This window comes from Semicossyphus pulcher, unplaced genomic scaffold (assembly GCF_022749685.1).
Source record: "Semicossyphus pulcher isolate SPU_LCO1_2020_fin unplaced genomic scaffold, fSemPul1.0.p SCAF_27, whole genome shotgun sequence".
Classification (NCBI taxonomy): domain Eukaryota; kingdom Metazoa; phylum Chordata; class Actinopteri; order Labriformes; family Labridae; genus Semicossyphus; species Semicossyphus pulcher.
In genome coordinates this window covers 6,600,522-6,626,673 of record NW_027211701.1, presented here as the reverse complement: position 1 = coordinate 6,626,673, position 26,152 = coordinate 6,600,522, and the positions used below count along the sequence as shown (strand labels likewise).

Sequence of the window (26,152 nt, the reverse complement as noted above, 5' to 3'; positions counted from 1 at the left end):
AAATCCTGAAATTTACCCCGTGTTGTTTCATCTGAATTACTGAGCCGCACACGAACAGCGACACCTTCTGGCCACTCTGTCAAAGACAATAAGTAAAGTCTTACAATATTGGACGGATGACAGACTTTCTTTTTCAGTAGGGCTTACAACGAACTGCTCCATATTCATTCATTATAAAATAGCGTTATCAACAACAAAAGAAAACAAGAGCTCTGAGAAATCATTTTCTTTTTTATTAAAAACAGTATTGCTAGTTACATAATTCATTCATAAATGAGAATGTGCAACTTTAAGAGCCAAGGCAAAGAGATTATGGTGTAGTCAAGAATCAGATTTTTTCATTAGTGTTCCAGTATCTGATGAGTGTTGGAGGATTTAGTTTTACTAACTTGTTTTACATTTAATTAAGACATAAGCTAAATGTTTTCAATCAAAACATAAAAACTGATTGCATATGCGTTCACCCAGAGCACCCAAAACAATTAAACCCAAATTAATATTAAAAAAAAGGTAATACATAAAACCATTAAATTTAACAAATATTCTCTTGTATATATAGTTTAAATGTGCTTTTATTTTTTTCTCCATTTATCTAATAGCAAATTCTGGTCTATACGTCCTTACACAGATTTTCAAACAAACCCTTGCTCTCCTCTATTCTCCTCTTTAAGTCAGTCCTCTCTCCAAAAGGCAACATGTTTCTTTCAGAAAATTAGGCATCCTCTGCTGTAATTAGCATAGAAAACAAACAAAGGCAAGGGAGAAAAAAAAAAGGAAAAAAGAAAAACACACATAATTCCCCCCTAGTGCTTCTTTTAATCATCCACTCAGTAAGTATCTACATCTCACTCTGCACTAAGAATATGTATTCTACAGAACAAGCACTGTACTTAAGAAATGTGGGCAAAAACAAACAATACTCCCGTTTTACTTTTCTCTAGTCTTCAAGCCAGGTAGGCTAGGGTTTGTGAAGCAGTAAATTATACAGAACTCAATAGTTTTATATCTTATAAAAAACAATCCCAATGACAAGAATCAACTCTTACATACATACAAGTTCACATGTTCCATTATCTTGCAAAATAGAGAACTGCTGAGTTCTATATACAGTATTCCCAATGAGTAACCTGCTGAGAAAAAGACACCTTGGTTGGTTACCCATGTCATGTTGGACAAACCCATCGCACGAGGCACTCCAGTTAGCTCACACAGATGCTTTTAGATACAGTCTTGTTTGTACACATTCATAAGACCGTAGACCTGCAGATAACAGGAAATGCATCCACTGAATCCTGTGATATCTCCCAAGAATTACATTTAAGTTAAGGGGGTTACATTTGTCAAAAATATCACTTAAGAAACAGACTATACTGTCTATTTCAACAAGACGTACAATCATTTAATTGTCTCTCCATTTCTGTCTGTAGGAATACCCATACTATTATCTCCACTCTTCTATGTATAGATCACAATCATATACAGAAAATGCAGCATCCCCATGCATGTTGGCAATGGTCACATACTGAGCACTAAACAAAGCAGCTGTTGTAAAAAGTCAGATTCTATGAAAGTTTGCATTCAGTACTGGCAGTTGCAGCAGTAGCACTGTCATTTGGCACGTGTGCAATACTGTGGTACAGAGCAAAGCAAGAAGAGGAACACCCACTGACAAAACAGAAGCAGAAGCTTTACTGACTAGATCATTTAACATTTGTATTCATTCGTAGGACTTTTTTTGTAGAATATAACAATCAGAGAAAGAGAAAGAAAATGACAAATTCCCTCGATTTTTTCCAAACAAAGTGTCATAGCCATTTATGTAAAAATTGTTCTGTTCTGATCCCAACAGTCCTTTCTAATTAGCTTCTTCATTCTATGCTCCCCTCTCCAACAAATAGAAAAATTCTTAGATGAAGCCACAGTCCGTCGCTTTTTTTTTTTTTAAGAAAGAAATAGTGTTGTACAGACGAGTCGTAGTGTTGTTGTTGAGTGGTTAGTATTTTAGAGTTCAGAGACTCGCAGATAACAAAGTGGTCATAGTGTCTTGTCCAGTTCGTCCACAGGGAGAGAAGATCCACGTCAGTTTTTCTTCGTGGTTTCATTAGTTTGTCAGCTGCAATGGAGGAATGTCACAAAGAGAAATAAGAGAGATTGAGAAGCTGCAAAGAGTAAAGAGGGACAGTGTTAAGGATGGCGTTTAGTCCCATCTGTAGTGTAGTGGTCCCTCATTGTCAATTCAGCAAGGGCAGTAGGTGGGAGGAGGCTGTCGTCTTGTGATGCATACAATCAGTTTTTCTGCAAGAGAAGAAGAGGCACAAGTGTGGGAATTGATCATGCGGAGCAGCTAATGTGAGAAGTTCATGCCTAGGTGGGAATAATTGCACATTTAAAAATTCAGTTTCGCAGCACTGGCTTATAAAAATCAATACAAATACAAAATACAATACAAAACAATGGTTGCTGACAACAAAGTCACCACACAGGAGACACAAATTTCACAAACTGGGCAGAGAGAGAAATGAAATCGCATCGAAGGAGAACAAAAACCGCTGACACTTTTCACCAGCAGGGGGAGCAAAAAACAGTCAAAATTCATTTGAATGGATGCTCATTAACAACACTGATACTGAAGAACACACAAAGAAGTCATACTGCTTTATACACAACTCAGTTATTAGGCCATGCAGTGAGTGGAGAGCAGCCGGTGGGACACACATACCATGCGCTGACATGCATTGTGACAGTGGGTGTAGCCTAACCATCGTAAGAATCCATTAGAGGCAAAGAGGCCTGCCTCTCCCCATACATCCCTCCCTAAGAGAGAGAAAGATAGAGAGAGAGAGTAGAGTGTGTAGATAAAGAGAGAGAAAAGAAGAAAAGACCAAAGGAGGCATACAGAGACACGAGGAAGGGTTGAAGAAGAAATAGGAGGGTTAAGTGTGAATACCCAAGAGAAGGTGAGAAGACACAAACCATTCAAAGAAAGGAAAAAATAACAGTTTAGTTAAATAGAAGCATTAAATAAGTGAAGAAAGTGTTACAGAGGTTAGTTTAATGTTAGGTCATGTTACAAGGGAAAAAAAGGACACCTGTGAGAAATGATGTGCAAGACACATCGACCATAGTGACACCACAGTGCATGCACTGACATGCTGTCTGTGGGCGTGTGTGAGAGCACGTCTGTTCACACAGTAACATTTTTAGAAGGAAGTGCGGATTTCGGCATGTGTATCATCCTAAAATCTGGAACCTGAAAAGGTCTGTGTGTGTTGCACATGATTAACCAGTTTTATTTTTTCCTACAATTTCCATTTTTCAGATGGGTGATTATTCAACTAATAATGTATGACATTATAATGTCATACTTTTTCTTTTTCAATCGCACATTGTCAAATGGTAAAAAGTAAAAAGTAGGGCTGGGCAATGAAACAATTTCTATAAGGGAACATGATCGATCTGTATAACGATAAATTATATAATAATTGTTAATTGTTTATATGTACGTAAAAACATGTGTTCCCTTACATTGACAACAGAGCAAAAAGAGCAAGAATCATGTTTTGAGTAGAATACCTTTTCATTTTGTAATACCGTAATATAATACCGATACCGCCAAAAGGAAAATAAATACTGTGATATACATTTTAGGTCATATCGCCCACCTATAAACCTATATAAAAGAACCAGACATGAAAAAAATACCGTGATATACCGTGAAACTGCCAAAATATAATAAAATACAGTGATACAGATTTTTAGTCATACTGCCCAGCACTACTTTATGATGTCTCTTAATATCAAACAGTAGATTTAAATGCAGTCATTTTAACTAAATAATTTAACTGGATGAAGGATATTAGTTATAGGATGTCTGTAAGTCATGAGATATAAAATGTACACTAGTTAAATTGGAGTGCAGTCATGCCAGGTAATGTGTGTAGCACAGATGTGGTGTGCATGTGTATTTACCGGTACTGCATCTTTGTCAGCAGGTTCGAGTGTGTTATCCAGAGTGTTCCTTCTCCCTCTCTGGTCCAGTGTGGAGTAGGCATCTGAAGAGGAGAAAAGTATGTAAAGCCACAGGTGCTAGAGGTACATGTAAAGCAGCTCATTGAGAAGTAATCACAGCCTATTGTTTTACTGGTCAGTCATATGTGTGGTTGAATTTTCTGTTGTCACACTTGCCTGGTCCCATGTCATTCATTGGAATCATTTCGCGGTCCCCTTTTCCTCCTGTGTATCAAAGACACAAAAACAATGAGCATCAATATGTACTGTGAAATGTTTCTGTTCCCACACAGAGGCGGCCACACCATCTCCCGCCAAAGATAGAATAGCGTGTAGGTGTTTGAGTATTTTGCAAGTGTTTGAAGTGTGAGACATGAGCCAGCTAATATTTGTAACAACATATCCTATGTTACTTTGGTGTGTAATGGGTAGTTAGGAAACTTTACAAATCACTGCCAAAGATCTTAAAAAGAAAACATAACATGAACCTGGGGATTGGCAATCCTCGTTGGAATCATCTCAAATGCTACAGTAAACTCTTCAAATGTCTGTATGCCAAGCAGGTTGAGAAAAAACATGCAAGAATTAACTGCAGCTTCTAGTTAATTCTACAAAGTCCGCAGACAACCTACAATTTACCATAACACCGAGAGAATGTGAATAGAACAGAGAGAAAACAATGTCACAGATTAGTCTGTAAACTCTGTGGAGCTTTTTAATAACGAAATAAAAAGCTGGCGAGGCACACTTCATATATTAAATAGATCAGTCTTTAGACCTAACAGAACTGGTCGTGTACACAAATCAAACACTTCCATCCAAATTTTAACAAACACCTGCCCTGAGAGTTCGTCTTTTGTGGTGGTTTGTATGCTGCATTAGATACAGTTAAATGTCATGAGAACATTTTGGTGAAAGACTCGCTTTGGCTAAACTTTCAGATATTTGGCCTTGCAGAGAATGTAACTGCATGCAAGCATCCTGACCTTTGTCTATTAGTGGCAGAGTGCTGTCCTCATATCCTCCGTTGGCTCTGGGGTTGTTGCTTGGAGGGTTGAGGTTGACCATGAAGTCTGTCTTCTTCCAGCCGTCTTTTTCCAAAGTGCGCCGCAGCTCCTTGTAGCCCCACACTGTCTGCAGCACCAGGCCGGCCCCACGCACCTCCCGCTCAGAACGATTACTGGTGATCCATTTTAGAATAAATAGGAAGATTTGGACTTAGACTTAGTCACGCATTACGAAAACAAATTCAAAACCGCAATTTTAGCAGTTTACATATGGTCTACATATAGACACAAAAATAGATTTTATCGACCCTCACCCGTCCTTGTTAATGAGCACCAGTCTCTCAATTCCCTGGGAGGCCCTGAGGGTCTTGGCTGCTTCCAGGCTGGAGCCCAGCACCTCATGGAGCGTGCTTAATACCGACACCACAGTCTCTTCTGACAGTGCTCGCACCGGCTGACTCTGACCTCCACCAGGCAGGTTGGACACCAGGTGAGGCACCGCATGTTTACCTGAACACACACAAGCAGAGGAAAAAGTGTTAAAAATGTAAAATCACATTAATACTAACACCTTTCTCTGAATACAAAAAATGGTTCTAGGGCTGCATGACGCTTTGAGTTGCTAAGTGACACAAAGCAACCAGTTTCTCACCAAGTAGATCTCTGTTGCGTGCGTCAATAGCCAGGTTGCGGAGGGCTCCAGACATGGCACGGACTACGCGGTCGTTGCCATGGGCTAGAAGCTCAGTTATCATGGGTAGACCCTTCTCCTGGCGCAACAACGCACGGATGTATCGCCCGTACTAAACAGACACACATTTTTCCCCCATTAATAGATAGATAGATAGACAGATAGATAGATGGATAAACCTTTATGGATCCCACTGTGGGGACATTTTCAGTGTTACACCGCAGCAAAAAGGAAAGAGAAGAAGCACTAAGTGCACAATAATAATTAAACACTTGTGAAACATTTTAAGTTACAGAGAAAATACAATACAGTGGACACTGTGCACAAAATGGTTGGACGTTTGCACTGGATATAGTGCACATAATACCAACAGAAATCATTTTCAGTTTAAAATCAGGGGACTTACTACTCTACCTTTGACAAAATATGATTTCAGTTTTGCAGTAATTGTGCAGCACAAAGCCCAAGCTAACTGCTGGATGACACATGCCAAAAGTTCACCCCCATTACGTATATCATCTAAATCTAATCTCATATATATCCATAAAAAATATATTTTATAGAGCTCATTTAAATACAGTATTAGTTGTACGTAATCCTAAGCAGAGAAACCTTAATTTTACAATATATTCTCCAGGAGGCAGGGTAATGTGGACGGTTTGCTTTGTTGTTTTAGAAACTGCAGGGTTAAGCAGGGACACAGCAGGGGGGGGGGCTATAGTGAGAAGGAAGAAAGGTGGTTTAGGTTGCAATTAAAATCTGGCACCTTCCAGCAGGGTTGCGTGAAGCCGTTTGCTTGTGTATTTGCGCTTTAGAAAGTAATCACCATGGAAGAATGTTTTCATCAATTTTTAATCAATTCACTTCTTCTTCCACTCTCTTTGGTGCTAAACAGCGTGCTCTTTTGTGCTGGCTTAACAGCCTTAGGTTGAAAATCAGATTATGGATCTGTCTCTGTTTTTCTAATTTTAGTACTGTTTATTCTATCAAATGACAAATTTAGGGAAATTACATCGTTTTAAAAGCTTAGTACTGAAAAAGTAAACAAGTGCTACACTTTTGACAACCTTAAATTGTGCTGTAATATGGATAAGTTTACTAATGTATAGTGGTTCTTACACTCCAGCGTCCGGCACACAGGTTTTGAACAGCTCCAGCTGAAGCTTCCAACACAGTGGGATTCTTGGACTCCTTTAGCAGAGAGGTGTAAATGCGGACGACTTCAGGCTGGTACAAGAGCTCATAGCCTACAATTAAGAAACAGGGATTGGGGATGAGCAGCAGAAGGAGGAGGTTAAGTATGAAGAAACAAGTGGGGATAGCAGAAGTGATTGATGGGAAATATGTAGATGAAACAGAGGGAGGGAGAAAAAGAGGAAAGGAAGAGGGATAAGGAAGGTTTAACATTATTTAAGGACAAAATCTCATTTTTTTCTTGAAAAAAACTGAATGATACAGAAAAAGTGTCACCTGAGCCTTTAGTTACCTTTAGCAGGTGTGGTCCTCTTTGGAATGTCTATTACGTCTGCAGCTGCATCCTCATCTTTCCTACCTTAAATCAAACATTAACGTTAATGCCCTTAGAAACAGAATGTAAATATGACTAAATATTATTCATTTTAGAGGATTAGTTCCACTGTTAGTACATTTGGCCTAGGTGGTTAGACATATGCAATGTCCAAAAAGTGAGATGCATGTTGGGTATTTCACTACAATGCTTTTACAGTGAGAGGAGGGCGTGCATGTTAGTATTAAGACAGTCACCCAGACCTGTTAGCTCCGCTACTCTGTTACTAATACCACAAAAACAGGCAGCAGAAGCAAAGTGCAGTCATACACAGGTGAAGAACTTACCTTTGGAAAACCATTCATCTGTAGCCCAGCTCGAAAAGAGGAGAGGAGAAGAGAGGAGAGAAGGAAGGGGAAAAGTGGGAGAAGAGAATGACAGCACAGGAGGTAAAGAAAGCATTTACAGTAAGTAAGAGGAAAGCAGCCATAACTGAGCCACCCAGTTAACACCATAGACTGTATGATAAAATGGACGACATGACAGCTCCCTAAAAGTAAACCCAAAACATCTCGAATGGCCCATTCTGACCGGCTGCAGTATAGGTCATAAAGCCTGTCTCCTCCATGTTAACAGTGTTCACTTTTCTCACAAGTGTAGTTTTAATTCGTTTTTTGATGCTATAAAAAAGGGCTCTCACGCCATGATTGACAGCTCTGTTGACAAATACAGCTCCTGCTGCCAATCTGTCCGGGGGTAGAGGAGGAACGGCGAGAGGAGACGTAACTAAAAAGATAACTACAGCCATTGAACTTTCCATATCCATGAATATCTGCTTCAGACCAACACAAGAAGCTGTTCTGCTGCTGAATTCGCCGACCTGAGGGATCTTTGCCATTTGTTTTGGAAAGTTAAATGTGTGTTTTTGGTTAGCGGAAGTGGCGGTACGTCAATACCACGGCTTCACCAGCGATTCTCTACTGGGCAGACTCCAAATGTGCAAGATGGCAGCGCCCGCTTCCAGGGGTATTCACTTTTGAACAATAAGAGAAGGTAGAAATGCATCGTCCATCTTTAAATACAGTCATTGGTTACCACCTGCCTACATCCCAATGGCACTGCTGCCACCACACAGCAATCAGCAATGTGACATGCCAAGTATGGAGGCTAAATAAAGATAATGAAAGCACACAGAAGCTCACATAACATTATACAAACACATATCTTAGGTGAGGTACATGATTCTCTGCGTGTGGTAAATTTCTCTTTTATCCTCCAACGTGCATCACATCCTTGCGTTGCATAGAAGCTAAAGTGATGCAATCGTCTTTCACACAGTAGCAGTTTAATTAAGACTGTTATGACTATGTAAAATTTAGTCCAGCACTCTTCTGATTTAAAACCTGAGCAGTCTTCCTGGGTCTAAAGATCGTGTTAAAAACTATAAATAATCAAGAGGTTCTGATAAAAGTTTCAAACAAACAACACTAGCAATGAGGTATCTAAGATATTTGACTTCATGATGTCTGAATTTATAATAACAGATACATATTTAAACAGTAGAAAGGGGTTTTGTAGTTGGAAAAAAGGTAATCAATACTCTCAGTGAAACACAAACAGAGAGCAGCGAGAGATAGGATGAGCTTTCTCTCGTTGGGAAAATTGTTCACATTCCTGTGTGACCGAGTTTTGTTTGTGCAAGTGTGTTTGTGTGTATGTGTGTGTTTGTCTATTGAAACACTGCTGACAACAGTGACATCATCGCAAATGTTCCTCCTACTTACTGAACAAATACATTATACTGTATGTCTCTCTCTCTCTCTGACACAGACCTTTGCTTTTGCGGGAGCTGAAGCAGCCACCCTTCTGGCTGGAGGGGGCGGGGCCCTGGTTGAGGGGCACGGCCTCCTGGTAGCGCTCACAGCCAGGGATTTCTCGATGCACGTGATAGGACAAGTTCCTCAGCAGACACACACTGTTCTCTATCAACTGAAGCAAAAATTGAGAAATAACGTGGGGATGGAGAAAAGAGATGAGAGGAAAAAACATGATGAAAAAATGCAAATACCTGCACATCAACTACTCAGAGTGCATCATACACCATCTTGTTATTTAATTTCATTTGGTTTAAAAAGTAACCAATTTCACATTGCACTCTCATTACATTATAACACTAAGCTTTATGACACTACTTTCGTCTTATATTGTTCTTCATTGTTATAATCTAGAACCTACATTAACCCCAATGCTTCATTGCTGAGTATAAAGGGTTATGCTTGTAGCAGCTAATGTTGTCCCAGGCCTGTAGCCTCAAGATGAGGAGCAGGATAGAAAGGTCTGTCAAGCCAACTTCTTTGTAACTCCACACCCCCAGATTATTGCATTCAGTCTTGAGTCCTTTAGCACAAACTGCTTAAAGTGACTTGAGGACATTTATCAGACTACAATAACTTTTTTCACATATGCATTAGTACTCCCAAACACCTGTAAATAGACTTTGTCTTGAATTGGTATATTGGTCAAGCAATTCAAAAGGTCCACATACCTTATTGTCAACATCTTTACAGTCAATCTGGGATTGGACAATGTACATGAGCGAATCAACCAATCCTGTGCACTCCCTCAGCTTCCTCCTTGCCTCACTTCGCTCCGAACTCACATTTCTTCAAGAAAGTTGAGAAAAGGAGAAAAGACAATGTAAGACAAAACAAGGATTAGCAGCTTGAAAGGTTGGAGGAATTGGGACAGTTAGGAGGTTAAAGGGGAAAGGAAAGAGTCAATTTAAGTGACTACAAAAGGATTCCAACACACAATGCTTTAACACACCCCCAAGAGTTGTGTGAATGAAACTCCTGCTGAATCTACTGGTTTACAAAGAGAGTACAGTTTGGTGAGATCAAGTTTCAGCTCTGGACCAATTTCTTCAACTGTTCTCTGACTCAGTCCTATTTAGAGATCTAACAACACTTGATGGATGGAAACAAGTGGAAACTGACACCCACATAGTTCGTGGTCCATTAATGTAAAAGGCTTTTAAAGAGAGAAAACTGAGAGAAAACTCTGTGGAATGATATTCAGCCTTGGCCTTTTGTGCTGGCCTGTTTTTCCCAGTGACAGACACGCCCTCTCATACAATACCAGGACACATTGTCTTCCACAGCAGGGGGCACTGATGTCACTTTACTGCATAGTTCAGGAAGTTTATTTATATGCTGCAGTCTGCAAACATTCAGAATGTAAAATGCTGACAGAATCAAATCAGAACTGCAGAACAGGACAGAGACCAAGTTCTTAAAAAAGATAAGCTTAGATTTCAGCTAAGCTGACTTTATTTAAGATTCTTGAGTCAGGTGTGGTCACAGGTGTGACATAAAATGTAACTTCTAAACAAAGGGTCACACGTCGGTCAGAGAAGGATGGATTATTCAGTATATATCTTTATCAAGACCCACTGGGAAGAAAAAAATAGTCCACCTAGGGGCCTTATGGATGGGTAAATGTCTGACAGTCAGTTGGTTGATGTACCACGTTGGTCTGGACTGAAATCAGTCAAAAACTAAAAAGTTAGGGTTGGATTGTCATGAAATCTGGTACATTCTCTACAATAGTTCATTAACCTTCCATCTTGCACCACCATAAGATCAAAAAAATGTTCAAGATTTTTGACATTCCCATCATCCGCATTGGTATTTGGCATTTGGCATTTTAGCACACAATCATGCTAAACTATGGGGAACCATGGTAAGCATTACCAGGCATTTGGGTGACCTGACAAAGACCATTGTGTCGAAATGTTGTGATTAGCCATTAAACTTGTTGTGGCATTGAGCAAGTGTGCAGGCTCGTCTTCTTTTTCTTGTTGCTGTTTTTTGATTGCCCTGCACCTACATGTCCTACAACCCTTCTTCAAGCATTACCAGCTAAACATTGGTATGTTACCGATGTTGTGTGCCTGTTAGCATGCAGGTTGATACCTCTTCTAAACATACATCTAGCAAGTGAATTAAAGTCAATCGAGCACAAACAAATTGTCCAGATACTGGGAGCCATGTTGCAGAGCGAGGAAGGGAAGAGATTTTGGGATTGACTTGTGATTTTTCACTCTTAAAATTAAATGGTGTGAACCTCGTAAAAATAGAACTAGGACTTTTCAAACAGGTGATATGTCACTTAGCCTGTTTGCTGACACATGGAGTAGGTTAGAATACTTGCTCGTTCACTTGCTTCAGAGATAAGAACTCCAGACACTGTCCAGGCAGTAAAGAGTATAAATATAAGAGAAACTCTGTTCATGCAAACTAGTTTATCAACATGCCCACTTCCGCACTGAGCTGAAAAGTAACTGCATGTTTATGTGTTAAAGTGGCCTCAACAAGTACTAACTCTGATTTTATGTTTCTCTAGAAATCCCAAGTGATGCTAAAACGTTTTTGTTAATAAGTTAATAATCAAAACTAAACTAATTATGAAGTTTACTCAATGGATTCAATTTCAAAATCTGATTCCATTTCTTTAAACTTCTTTACTTGATTGACACCTGTGTCTAGTCATATGGTGTACTAGGACAAAACTGTCCAGACAATTTCAGCAGATACTAAACCTTTTTACCAAGTCATTCATACATACTACTGTAGACTTGCAAATGAACACAGTAGTTAACCGTGTGGTCAAGGGGAATGCGTAGATAACAGCCTAGCAAGCTGAACATACTGTTTACACAGTATAAGTCGATGCCCTACTGTCCTCTGTTCGCCCTCCCCCCATAAACTCCAAAAATCCCCCCTCACTCTCTCCTGATCTCAGAGTTTACAACAAGGAGATATGGTTGATTTAGAAGGAAACATTGTATTCTGACTACACACATTCTGATTTTTGGTTCAATAAAAGCTTTCATATGATTAAGCATGTTTCTTCATTCTCCCTCTGAATCAAATGGATGTTTTCTTTTTCTCTTCTGCTCTGTTAACTACTACCTTCCTCCATCATACATCCCACTGCTCTGTCAGTCTGTTGAGCTGGCATGTTTCCAATTTCCTCTCGTCTTCATCAAACCTCCCTCCCTCTGTCCATCTCTTTCACATCATCAGAAACCGTAACAAAAACAGTTCCTTCCCTCCATACCTCAAGCAGCCTGCTGTGTTGGTTAGGGCTGTCTCCCATTCAAGATGTCTGGGCTTGCAGTTCTCCTCCCCTCCTCCCGCTCCATTGCTCCCTCGCTCCCACCCTGAATGGGGCACCATCACTTCGTCAGACAGGGCATGTAGAGCGTGGTCCACAATCTCCATTTTCACAGAGTCGTGAGATGACAGGTTCCACAGCGTTCCTGAGAAAGTGTACAGATTATAACTCTGAGGCACAATATATTGGTTAGGTATAGATATTGTAGCTAGTTAAAGTCACTTCTGACAGTTTCTGTGTTTGCAATGTGCTTCCAACCTGTGATGTTGTCAGTGAGGTCCTGGTCATGGGTCTTCCTCAGTAACCTGATCAGAGCTGGCACTCCATCACAGTTCTTTATGGCGATCTTGTTGTCAGGATCTTTGCCATACGAGATGTTCTTAAGTGCTCCACAGGCTGCATAATGAACCTAAAACAACATTATCAAGATTATTGGTTAAAGAGAGATCTAAATTCATAAACATGGATGTGTTGTAGTGGTAGAACAGTGTTATGGCCTTGTAAATGTTAGATTACACAATGCAAATTTTGTTTTCATAGCAACTGCAAGTTATTAATGATATATATTAGGTAGCAACATTTCTAACATATAAGTTCATAAACATCTTATTGCATATAATATATATTGCAATTCAATTTTAATACTTTTAACATATATTTGTATTTGTATTTTTGTGTTGATTCTTTGTAACCACTTTAAGAGGATGTTTGACCCATTTTTCTAGCCAGCAAGTCTTCAAATCTGTCATTGGCCGTAGAGCATGAAATGTGAAATTAAGATGCTTTTCTGCCTTGAGGGTGGAATGCATATAGTGGTTTGTCTGGTAAAGCCCATACAAACATAAGCAAAACTTTACCACAGCTTGTGCTAAATGAAAGGGAATCATAGAAAAATCGCTGAATGTTTTAGCAAAAACCATATTTAGCACAAATGTTGACCTACAGGATTTGAAAAGAAGTCAAGTACGTCATGCTTATTTTATTTCCCTTTCAATTTGTATTAGTGCTGAGTTTCAAGTTCACCTTTTCTCAGGCACATTAACTGTATCAGTATTATATAAGAAATACACTACATCCCTTAAGCCTCACTTTTATCCTTTCGAGATCACTCATAGCAAACTTTTAGAGTAAAAAAATTACAGAAAACCATGGAGAAAATCATCAAACGGACCTCTTTGTTTGGGTTGTCAAGCATAGAGACCAATGCTGGGATGCCTTTCAGACGACGCACATCAGACTTCACCTGCAGAACAAAAGGACATGTCACATTAGTGGGGTGTCAAGTTAAGGACAGTTTAGTGTTTTTAACCAGCCAAGAAAAGACAAGCACAGGGGCCAGAATAACTTATTGACAGATCATCACTGAAGAACAAAAAACTCCTGGGCTTTGCAAACTCAAAGGAAGTCCAACCATGAGAGCTGAGCGTGCTTTAGGTGCCATCACAAAACAGTAAAAATCTGCTAATCACATGAGCAGTTTTGTGGTCCTTTTTCTTCTGAAGCAAAATTAAGAAAAAATGTATCATCCCATTTGCAAGAAAACTTGACTGTTGCAATGTTGACAAACAAACGCATTAAGATCTGTGCAGACAGCATTATATTAGCTCAGAATGACGCCCCTGACTATTTTTAAGTTTCGGTTCATTTTCTGCCAGATCGCTTGTTGTTAGACTTTCAGTTTGAGGGGCATCATGAGGCTTAATTCAAGAAAAAAAAGCCTTTAAAGGATCGTATTGTATTTCTCTTTCACTTTTCACCAAAAATATGCAAGGAACTTTCAATGGGTTTGGTACTCTTTGAGCAGTCAAGTTGCAGGTGATCAATTGATCAAAATAGTGCGATAATAAAACATAGGATTTTCTGACTGTGCAGACAGGCCAATTTAATACCTTATATTCAACACAACATACAAGAACAATAACACAGTACCTGCAGAGATTTAGACTGATTTCTTCACTGCATGAATTTACTCCCCTGGGTTTTTTGAAGGTGTGCTATACTTTTAAGCGCTCTATGTGGTTCATGTTATTGTAGACACAACACTTGCGGGTTTCTACATGGTAAAACAACTAGCACTGCTTACTTTGGCCCATGTTCAAAAGTTCCCTGCAAAAGTTAACTTTATTGATTTATAAGCAAAATTAAAATGTTTCTAAATAATTAAAAGCTCTTCATTTGCTGAAACCTGCTCTATAAACAACAGCCAACCTTGAGAAGAAAAAAAGGTCTCCACTGTCTACTCCCTTAAGTTTTTGATCCATACACTTCCACCATATTGTACTCCCCCAGCCGTGGGTAGAATTATAACCTTCTCTCTGACTCTGATTATATATTCTATTACACGTCTCAGTTATAAATAGAAAACACAGGTGCGGCTCTTACTTTATCATTCTTATAGGTGAGATGCTGCAAGTATGCAGCTGCGTTGCTCTTGACGGGGTCAAGCCTGTAGTTAAGCATGGCAATGACCTCTGGCAGCTCTGGTTGACGCCAGCCACCAGGGCCGGGACCTTTCCTTAGAGTGCTGTCCAACGAAGCCATGCTACCTCTTTCACCCTGAGCCAGGGGCGCTCCTGCTCCCCAATAGTAAATGTCCCCTGGACCGCTCATGTCACCATCCAAGGTGCCCTCATAACTCCTGCAGAGGTAGGAAAGGGTGAGAAAACATTTTTTGTATGACAAAAAACATCACAGAGGTGATCTGAAAAGCAAAATAATAACAATTTAACATAGTTTTCCCTTTCTGTCAGATTATTGAGATTTACCACAAAACCACAACAACTTACCCCGTTCTGCGTGGGGGTCCATGGGGAAATGCCTGGTGGTTGCGGGGCACAGTGCTGAAGTGCATAGGGTGTCCCATGCCATAGTCAGGCTCATCATAACCCATGCTGCGCTGATCATCCTCCAGCCCATACGGCTCTGGGACAAACCTTGGGATGGAGGATAGCTCCATGGCACTTCCCATACGCCCAACCTACAAAAGGGACAGGGAATATGATACAAAATAATTAAAGCCACACATCAAATGCTTTGCATAACTGATTACATAGCTTGTAGATTTCTGTCAACTTAATTTTAAATCCTATTAATTTTTTTTACAAATAGAATGGAAGCAATACACTAAAACAGACTGCACAACCAGACAGTATATAGTGTTTTTCTAGTCTTCAGACTTTTACACTACAGGCCACATTCACCCTTACACACACATTTATACACTGATGGCAGAGGCTGCTGCACAAAGTGCCAATCTCCAATCAGATTCTAACCATTGACGTGCCGACGCACACCAATGGCTTCAAGGTCTTGTAATGTTATTAATACTTATTATTTCAGTTAGTTCTGCACTGATGTTTATGTTACACTCTGTTAGCGTCAGCTTTGGCCGCGAATGTATTTTCAGCAGGTTTGATGTTGCTAAGTCCAGTAAAATGACGAGAAAGTGTTCGCTAGTAAAGAGTTGTGAAAGTTGTTTAACTTCTATTCAATGGCTGGAGTTTCTGTGACTTTTTAGTCTTTATTTGTATATTGTTGATAACTTTGCACAGGCAGTGCGTACACACACTCGTGCCGCATTAATGTCGTAGCATTTCGTCAAGCTTTTGTAGGGAATCATCAAGCATTTAGGCATAATTAAAGCGTTTTATCGGCGGAAAAATGACATATATGACCGATATGTCATTTTCAAGCCATTATCCGCAGATACCGATAACGTGCCGATATAACATTGCATTCCTAATACAAAGATTGTTAAACATACCTGTGGCTGAGCGGCATAGGGGTCCAGCTGGTTCCTGCTGTGGGATCTGTAGTTTGGATCCAGAGTTCTGTAACCGTCTGGATGGACTGGTCTGGAGAAGGAGAAACAAGCAGCTTGAGTGTGAGAACATTTCCCATAAGATTGTCCAATTAAATTGTGAAGATGAATTTCAACAGCTACCTGTAGCGATCATCCATGCGTGCTCCCCTGGTAAGGCTTGCGTAGGTCTCAGATGGGGGTCCGGTGCGGTAGTCGTCATAGCCCCCTGGAGGTCCATAGTGGTAGTTGCGGGGCACTGTGTGGGTGGGGTAGTCCATGGGCACACCACCGCCGGGTGCCTGCCTGTAGACCCGGTCCATGGGTGTAGTGTAGCCTCCCATCCCTGTCACTGAACCGCCACCATCCAGGGAAAGTGTGTCTGACACAGAGGGTATAACTGTGCGGGTGGTGGTAGTCTTTACAACTTTCTTTACCTTGAAGAACAAAAAAAAAAAAATAGACTTGATTCAACAGTTACCATTTATAATATTTTATAGTATATATAAACCAACTTTCAAATTAATCAAGAGAAGTCTAAAGCCAAGTCCACGGTGGTTTTCATATGTGTTTTAAAGCAAAACTCCACCCGGACTGTTGTAGCTATTTCAGAACAACTCTCCATAATTTAGTAATCTCACATTCAAAAAGCAATGGGAGTGAGCTGACAGAAACGGGAAATGCTCAAATTATAGCTTGCTTGCTGCTCATGTAGTCGGTAGTTACCAATAAAATGCAGAATTTAAACTCAGAACTGCTGCTAGCATAGACTCAGCAGTTTCTGTTTCTAGTTGATGTTGTTGAATGAACAGCTTTTAGACAAGGCTGAGGTCATTTGCTTTCTTCAGGGAGGGAGTGATTTGAACACAACCAAACTCAAGCCATGAAATGGTCGGCAAACTATCCAAAAGTGTCTGTTTTTAGGGCTTTTAAAAAACAGCTTTCTAGTGTGAATGTAGCCTATGTCCCAAAGAATCTTAACTCTGACATTCTGCAAACTTATGGAAAGCTTAAACTAAATTTTCGGCGTTTGTTATCAAGTGTTGTTAAGAGCATTTCAACTTTCCATCAACTCACCGTTGTTTCTGTGCGCCGCGTAGTTCCATCTTCACTGGTCTCCACAGAGACAACAGGTGGTATCTCCTGGGGGTCCTCCTCCACCGTGTATGTCTCCTGCAGCATCTGACCAGGCTCCATCCTGAACTGCAGACACACATATACAAACGCACTTCAGAATATAAGTCTACAAGTTATAGATTGTGTTCTCTTAATGTGATTTTAACAGTGGAAGCAGAGAAAGCTCTGAAAGATGCTTACATGATGTGTCCCGTTGATGTAACCCTCGTTCAGCGTCAGCCTCTCTATGTCTGCATCACAAGGAATGCGGCCGTTCTGCAGGGAGGAAATAACACACATGAGGGAATCCAACACACGCATGTACTGCTAGGAATAAAAGGATGAATATACATTTACGAACACATACGAACATTGCACCAATGACAGGGCAGTTTAACTTTTTCAGCCATCTGGATTAAGAGAGTTAATCATTTACAGTATTGACCAAATAAAAACTTGAGTGTAAGGAGCAACCATCATCAACTATCATTTGAACTTTACTGGCACCCAGCGGCTGAAAAAACATGCCTTTTTTTCTTATAGGTTGTGTACAGCAATTACAGCCCCACAAGAAACAAAATAAGGGAGCCATTTTTAAAAATCAAGTAAGGGACAGATGAGTGCTTGGTTTATAGCTTGCAGAGCCAAAATAGTAATTCCATGGATTTTTAGACACAAAATGAACTCCATATGTATGGAAGTATCATGAATATTAGCACAAACACTTTCATGCACTCTTCAGCTCTAAACACAACTAATGAGGTAGTTGAATGGAACACAATCATCCAAAAAGCGTATTAATTAATTTTGATAATGGTATGAACAGACTAAATAATTAGTTGGTAATTAAATAATTAAGTGCCCATAGAGAAAGACAAAGAGTTGACACCATCATCATCACTGTTTCCACAGTAGTGGTGGTGGGTGTGGTGCTATTTTCATTCCAGCCACAGGGGGAGCCTCGTTTCTCTTTACTGCAATCTCTGCAGTTATCTCCACTGCTGTGGAGGTAAAAGGCCCCAGCCAGGAGGGGACAATGCTCAACCTTGATTCAAAGATGGGATAGTGCTTTCTCGAGCTGACATGCATGTTGTATTTTACAATCTTAAAAACAGAAGTAACTTTCTGAAAGCTGGATATAATACCTGAAAGGGGAGCAGTGACAAACTTTTAAAGTGCCACTCTGCCAAAAGCAAACAAACAAGACTAAGCAAAAGAAAACTCTCTTTAGTTCAGATAAGGACTCGGCTAGAGAGTAGTATAGAAAGTTCTGGGGAGATGCGAGCATGTGGGAACCTGTCAGTAAGAACTAAGGTCGAGTTGCGCTGCCTGGGAGAGTGGCAGAGGCATGCCGAAGCCTTTGGGCTATGTAAACACGCACCGCACAGATAAGAACCAGCAAAGGCTTCATTTCGGTCCTGCTCTCACTGTAACAAACACTCCACCTATATTCGTGCTCCTTACCAGCCACTGGAATTACATGGGACTAGGAAGTGTCCTGTTAAGCACATGCCTACATGCAAGAGCGGCAAATAAAAGAGGGAAAGTGAGCGAGCGGGAGAGCTTACTTGTTTATGAGAGTGTGTTTCAAAGGTTGCCTCAGGGCCAAAGCTTACGTGTAAGTGTGTGTGTGTGTACATGTGTATGCTGGGGTATTCACGCATGCCAATGCCTGAGCATGTCAATAAGGAAGTAAAAGAATGAGCGAGTGTGGGTGTGTGTGCCTGCACGTCTGTCTGTAGACTTAGACTATGAAGTCACTCTTCAGTGACTGAACCAGGTTATTGACTCATGCATGATAAAGAGGGTGTGTAAGCAAACGGCGGACACATGTTAGCTATGGAACAGAGAATCAAAGATTTAGATCAAGAATTCACAGGTGATAAAACAGGTCTGACTGGACACTTGTTCTAGTTAAGGGTTTTATGATCTATTGAAAAAGCAGCTGAGGAACATCTTCTTTTTCAGAAATAAGAAAGAACAAATTAAATTCAAAGGTTTCATCCAAAAGCCAACTGGATATGGTTGAAGTTTGGAGAACATTCACAGACACAACAAATTAAAAATATATCAGCTGTCTGGCTTTAGCTTCAAAAAGTTTAATCTCTTTAAGATGGTCCAGGAAATACTCGATATCATAGCAAACAAAATGTCAAGCAAGACAAACACGATGGGTGACACTGGGTTATTAAGCTTAATTGGTAGAGAGATATGAAGATGATGATGGGAGGGCTTTTTTTTAATAAGACATTGACAGTTACTGAGGAAGGATGGATATATGTGGTGAAAAGCTGTGGTAAGCAACCGAGGGTTTAATTACCTCCTCAGTGAGGCTATACTGGAGGGGGCTTTAGTCTCGTGCTGGGCGATATGTCAAAAATATTTATCAAGATATATTACATATTAATTCATATTTATTAATTAAGGCTTTATTCATTTTTTTTTAAGTAAAGATGGTTAAAAGCAGTAAATAAAGAACAAATAAAGCAGTCTCGGTTAAAAATCAGTGTTTCTACAACACTCTTTAGCAGAACCATCATGTGGGTGAGGGGCTACAAGCTGAGCTGCCGCTTACGACATTTGTTTAGTTTTAAGGTAAAGTTAGGTTAAGTTCTTTCGTCCTGTTCATCATTCACAAGGTTTATACTAGGGATGTACGATATTGGATTTTTTGCCGATATCCGATATGCCGATATTTTACAACTCATTTAACCGATTACCGATACTGATATTTTTTCCCGCACACCTAATGGCAGAGATCATCAACTCTCTTCTGCATTGGAATTAGCGTACAGTATAATGGTGATACTCTTATCACATTTGTTACAACGGTCGGGGTGACGGGTCTTGAGATGGTTAATCAAGTTTGTAGTGTTGAAAGACTTTGCCTTGGCTCCTCCTCGCATCACCGAAGCTGAGCAGTCATTGCAAATAGCAGTTTTGCTGTCTATTTCGGACACTTTGAAAAACTTCCACACCACAGACATTTTGGCTTCTAACTCTCTCATGTTTCAGGTAGACACACATGACGTCATCACGCTGCGCCACACAGGTCTTCTTCACGCCGGGTACATTGCGCCGAGGTCGGGCATTTAATCAAGTATGCAGCAGCCCATTATTTTATCGGTTAATTATATCGGTGGATATCGGCATGTTGGCCGATGTCCGATAGTTCATTTTTAAGCCAATATCGGCCAATACCGATAACGTGCCGATAATATCGTGCATCCCTAGTTTATACCAGGCTCAGAATTATCTGCAGATGTTTCCTCCTCCCTGAAACAAATGTACCCAGTGATTAAAACCTGTAAATGTAAAATAATGTAAAAAATGTAATTACATTTTTAATAAAGTTAAAAAAATCAGTCTCTCAGATAATCTTCAGTCGACAGGCTGCGAGCTGAGCTGCCGCCTACATTGTAAGCTCTGTTTTTAAGTTATTCCTTCAGCAACATTCATTAGGCTTCTGTCGGGAGCCGAATTGTCGGTGGAGGTCTCCTCCTCTTGAAAATTAACACACTCAGTAATTAAAGCCAGTAAAAACACAAAAAAGCAGGTCAGGTGAAAAGTTTCTTTGAAGTTCTGTGGCGGGGCTTCGGGGTTTCGAGCCGAGCTGCAGCAAACTTAAGCCTACTAGCTGACTAACACTTTGAATGGGAAATGTTTAAATGTTTAAAGGTGTGCCAGCTATAAACTGTAGACCTATCACGTTATTTTGCACTATGTGATAGGGCTGTTTCATCTATCTATATTGTCACAGTCAAAATAAATGTTTCATTTTCCACATAACACTGCCTCAAGATCGTTTTATCCCCCATTCCTGCTTCAGTTGCCTTTTTGGCTGAATTTAGATCAGAAAATTGAAGGTAAATTCAAGCACCAATTCAAAAGCCCAACTTCACAAACAACCAAGGAGGTATTTCACGCCCAAGTGTGGTTAAGGTTTTGCAGCCATCCAGATGTCCACAAAGATGGGATGGGGTGACCATAGAGATGACAGTAGATGAACTTCCTCAGATCAAGTGAGAATCCAAGGGATTTTATGATGGAAAATGTGCATAGGGCAGGTTGAAAGGAGCGGGCGTTGTTCCGTATTACCTGCATGTTGGGGAGGGGGCGGGGCAGGGTGCCAGCACACGACCTCCGCTCCTCCTCCAGTGCTCGGCTCAGCATCTCAAACTGCCTCTCCTGCTCCCGCACCGAGGCCAGCAGGGAGGCCGTACTCGCACACTGCTCCATTCACACGCTGAGAGCAGAGCACAGGACAGGACAGGACAGGGTCAACACCAGAGAGCAGAGACTGAACCAACACCCGGATTTATTTAAAGAAGAGACATAGATCCATGCTGAATCACCCAGTAGACAGATATAAAGTCAGAAGGGGCCTGGCACAGTGCACATTTAGGAATGTACACAGAAGTGCTAATGAAGTTGATATTTAGAGGTCAAAAAGCAGCAGGAGCTGGCACAAGAAGGCACAGTGAGGGAAGAAAAATGAGGGAAGAGGGAGAATTGTGAAGATACAGCAGCAGGTAAAGAGAAAATGTGAGTACAGAACTAGAGCTAGTAGAAAACCAGCTAGAAAGAAAAGCAGGCATAAAGAAAGAGCTCACAACTCGACAATTCATTTACAAAAGTGATTATTTGGTTCAAATTCAAGGTGGTAACAGCATCAGCAGAGCCATGAAGCACTTTCCCAGTGCTTTTCTTCACCTTCTGCTTTGCAGGGTTGAAAATAGAAAGTGAGATACGTGATGAGAGATGATAACAGCAAGTTTTCAGCAGCAGCATATTGAGCTTGTTAGCACGTCCTTGTTCAGAGGATGCAAAGTAAGTGTGAGAGCACTGAGAGGAGTCATCAAGAGACAGTATCACACCATCAAGTTAATCTAAATTTATAAAGAATTCAAAAGGTACGGTCACTAGAGAAGGGAAAGACATGGCAGGCCTTGCTTCCTCTGCATACTACAATACTTTCGTATTCCAAGTCATAATACGGCGAATATTTAATTTGCATGCCATTCATGACAATTTACTTTCAGGCAAGGGGCTCTCTTATCAAGAGTTCTACCAAACTTTACAAGCTTTTCCTAATAGCAAGTAGATACATTTTATTCCAGTCAATTAAGCCCAGGCCTACTCACGTGCTGATGAAGCACATGAGCTCAGTCTTTGGGTTAAATTAGAGGGTTTTTTGATCAGCTGACACCTTTTAAAACTACTACACAAACTGCACCAGATCCAGTATGCAGGGCTATTGCACTGTGGACTAGCATACTTCCAGTGCCCCCAGATTTTCTTGTGCTTTCTCCTCGGTATTTTACTGCTCTACAATAGTTATCCATTTAAACTTAGTAATCTCTGAGATCTCAGTATAATGTTTTTTCGCTGTCATGTGTGTGTCATCTATGTATATGCCATTTTATTTTTCACCCTTTTTTCTTAGATCTCTCAGGGTGTGTGATCTGTGCATTCCTACCTTTGCTGTCATGTGTTTTGAATGACATTAAATAAGACATTGTGCTACATAGGGCCCTTTCTTTACAGACTCCTTTAACATTTACAAACTAAGTAGATAGTAGATTTATAGATTTATAACAAGTAGTTTTAAAACAAGAAAAGTTGTAAAAACTGAAGCTGGTTAATGACTTTTTAAAATTATTATGCAGTCTGTTTTTAATCAGTGATCCAGAGTAAATGAGTGATCAACTAGATTTCCTGTATAAAAATCATTTAAAACAGCCAAAACAAAGAGCAGCCAAGGGTCCGACTTCCAGACATCACTGAAGGGACGAATGGCTGCATAACTCTGCTCAATATGTGACATATTATCACTGTTTACTTATCTACACATTTTCAGCAATTAGTTAAACATTTTGTATTACTGTGACTCTTAGTTAAAAAAAATATGGGCCATGATTTGTGAAGTAAGGGCACAGCTTTTACTCCAAGGCAAACCTTTTTTTTTTTTTTTTTTTTTTACACATCACAAGACTGTGATCTTAATATAAACACCAATTCAGATGACATTCACTCATTTTTCGCTTGTGTGTACAAAGGCCTTTTATACATATTGTGAGAAACTGTCCTTCCTTCTGCACTTTTATGCTCCTTACGTACTTTATACTGCACCTTATATTGTACCATATCATAAACCTTGGAGAGTATTACCTCATCCTGCATACCATGTGACTTTATCTCACAACTGTCACTTTAACTTGTCACTTTACTTATCTTGTCACTTACTCCTACTTGTATAACAGTTGTATATACCTCGTATTTTTATATGTATCCCTCATATTTTTTGTTTTTTATTTATCTATCTATTCTTATTTATTTATTTATTCACTGACTTGCTATTTTGTCTTGGTACTGCTGTATCACCCGAATTTCCCCCGTGGGGATCAATAAAGGATTATCTTATCTTAACTTAACATGGTAGGTTTGAGGATTTTTACAATAACTTACTGGTAGACACCAGACCTTTAAAGGAAGCACAGCATAATAGAACATGCATTACACAATAAAGACCTAAATTATTAATCATAGATGATCTACCTCATGACAAATAACAATAAAGGACTGAGGAGCAATAGAGGACAGGAATTTGGGGGAAATGGGATACTACACAACAAAGAAGAGAAGAAGAGTTGTGTTTAAATCACAAACCTTGACTTTTGGATAATAATGCTGCCTAAACACACATGCCACGGATAACCTCAGTCTATCTGAGGCATATTAATCAGTCAATGTCACTCCTGAAGTCATAATTAGGACAATGACTAAGTCCATTTTTACCAACTTCCTCAGCAGGCAGGCTGGTGAGGGAGTAATGAGGAATCTGGGGGAAGTTACTTCAACAATGTCTGTCTAATAACAGGATGACACGAGTGTGGCTCATCTCCAAACCACGAAAAAAACATCTTCAACTTCAAAGTTCACTGATTCAGATAGATCAAACCTGGTCTGTCTCTGTCTGCGCACACTGGACCAGCAGATGGAACAAAGGCTCCTGTATTAAGATTGAGTTTGCACTTTTTCCAGCCTCAGTGTGTTCACACATCTGTGTGAGGACGAGTGGTTGCGTATGAAGGTCAGAGCCTAAATAAAGGTGGCAATTGTGTGTGTGTGTGTGTGTGTGTGTGTGTGTGTGTGCGTGTGACCGTAGTTCTATCCTTGAATACAGAGCAAGTTTTGGTGAAGTTAATGCTGTCTTTTTTCTTTCCATCTGTGTGGGGGAACAAAAACATACATTTGTGGAACCAAATACACAAGAGCCGCACAAAAACACACATACCACTATTCTCATACATTCCACAGAGAGATTTTGCGTGTCATATCCTGTCTCAGCAGTTGGAAGCTGTCCTAATAAGGGAGTCATTCACTCTTTCATTGTGCTGCTCTGATCTATCGCTCATCCCAACCTTTTTACTTCCAACCAAACACTACAATCCTGGAAAGGGAGAGCGGGTGCTGTTACTTTCTCCGACCCAGAACGTCTACACACAAACCAACAAAGTGCTTCTCCAGTGGCTAATGCTTACAAATTGAAAGATGGTTTGAAGTGATCTCAATTGGGTATATGTAACATAAGCTAAGGCTGTGTTAAAGTTTAAACTGAAAGCTTTTCTTTGTTCAACACTGACACATCTTTGCTTGGATCCCCAAAACAAAAAGAAAGTAACTAAATGTGACAAACAAATGTTTCTGTCTCTTGAAGGGTGCCTATAGCAGCTGTCAAGCTTTACATTAGGGACCAAGACTTCAACTTTGCAATGCAGAACAGACACCAAACATCAGATAAGTCAACATACCACAGTTTGGGTTGTTCTTTGTGGCTCTGTCAAAACGTCAACACTTTTTTAAGAGCATAGAGGAAGGCGGTCCCCTGTGCCTCAGTGCAAAAGACAGGCAGACCCACACAACCTCTATAGCTGTGTTAGTCCCACCACTAACATTCTTGTGGCAGCGAGCAATTGCTTGTGAGAGTTTTAAAATGGCTTTAGCCACTTAAAGCCCAGGCATTAGTCGTTAATCTATTGTAAGGCCATTAGCAGCAACGCTAAATCGTATCTGCTAATGGGCTAGCCCTGGATTTACAGTGCTAAGCCACTTAGCATCCTGAGCCACACAACACTGTTATACACACACACACACATAAACAACCCACTGAAACCTTTGTGCAGCACACAGCCAGTTTGTATGTCTACCACCCAGATCCCAGTATTGTGACTGCAGTGTATTCACTCATTCTCAAATGGTATCATTGCTATTTCAGCCACTTAAACACTGGTGGCTGTGGCAGGCCGACATGCACTCTGTTCCAGTCAACACACATATACACACAGTTGAGGTGACGCTATGGTAAAATGCTGTTGTGGCTTGGCCAAGTGCTTTGCTGACTCAGCCTCATTTGAATGGTCACACAGCAATTTGGCCAGTGTGTGTGTGTGTGTGTGTGTGTGTGTGTGTGTGTGTGTGTTTTGTGAGTTAGCCTTGGCCCACATCCAACTTCTACCGCCTTTGCCATCCTGACATTAAACCATGAGGCCTACATTGTAGTGGAGAGTGTCCACATGCACACACACTCCAGACTTTTAGGGACCTCTGCAAGGCCAGCTGTCCAGACCACCAACTTACTATTCTTAGTAAAGAAAAAAACGGCAAGCAACTGTAATTCAGGGCAAAAGACAAGCGATAACACGGACCAATCCGTTTGAGTATACGTGCAACTAACTATGCTTAGGAGATAAACAAATATAATATAAATGAGGCTGACTGTTTTGGGGTAATGCTGCACAGTTGTAAAACATTTCTCTATAATCTTAGATTTTATTCCACCATTG

The 26,152-nt window shown here is 40.3% G+C and overlaps 1 protein-coding gene across 4 annotated transcripts in view; it reads right to left on the bottom strand.

The window, feature by feature from the left end:
* Positions 1-211: 211 nt before the first annotated feature.
* The window catches only part of ctnnd1 (catenin (cadherin-associated protein), delta 1), a 29,191-nt gene continuing 3,250 nt past the window's right edge, over positions 212-26,152 (bottom strand). The window contains exons 2-23 of one of the 4 annotated variants that reach the window (XM_069676799.1): positions 21,405-21,552; positions 17,508-17,582; positions 17,268-17,393; positions 16,335-16,627; positions 16,155-16,245; positions 15,178-15,368; positions 14,774-15,029; positions 13,563-13,634; positions 12,650-12,800; positions 12,335-12,536; positions 9,759-9,876; positions 9,046-9,202; positions 7,561-7,578; positions 7,193-7,258; positions 6,826-6,953; positions 5,668-5,818; positions 5,330-5,525; positions 4,995-5,188; positions 4,186-4,233; positions 3,970-4,052; positions 2,720-2,814; positions 212-2,295 (exon numbers count right to left, since the gene is read on the bottom strand). In XM_069676799.1, the coding sequence (XP_069532900.1) occupies positions 2,755-2,814; positions 3,970-4,052; positions 4,186-4,233; positions 4,995-5,188; positions 5,330-5,525; positions 5,668-5,818; positions 6,826-6,953; positions 7,193-7,258; positions 7,561-7,578; positions 9,046-9,202; positions 9,759-9,876; positions 12,335-12,536; positions 12,650-12,800; positions 13,563-13,634; positions 14,774-15,029; positions 15,178-15,368; positions 16,155-16,245; positions 16,335-16,627; positions 17,268-17,393; positions 17,508-17,582; positions 21,405-21,545 (2,817 nt within the window). In that variant the 5' untranslated portion in view covers positions 21,546-21,552 and the 3' untranslated portion in view covers positions 212-2,295; positions 2,720-2,754. The remainder of the gene's footprint in view (positions 2,296-2,719; positions 2,815-3,969; positions 4,053-4,185; positions 4,234-4,994; positions 5,189-5,329; positions 5,526-5,667; positions 5,819-6,825; positions 6,954-7,192; positions 7,259-7,560; positions 7,579-9,045; positions 9,203-9,758; positions 9,877-12,334; positions 12,537-12,649; positions 12,801-13,562; positions 13,635-14,773; positions 15,030-15,177; positions 15,369-16,154; positions 16,246-16,334; positions 16,628-17,267; positions 17,394-17,507; positions 17,583-21,404; positions 21,553-26,152) is intronic. The other 3 variants (XM_069676798.1, XM_069676801.1, XM_069676800.1) reach the window with 3 other exon arrangements.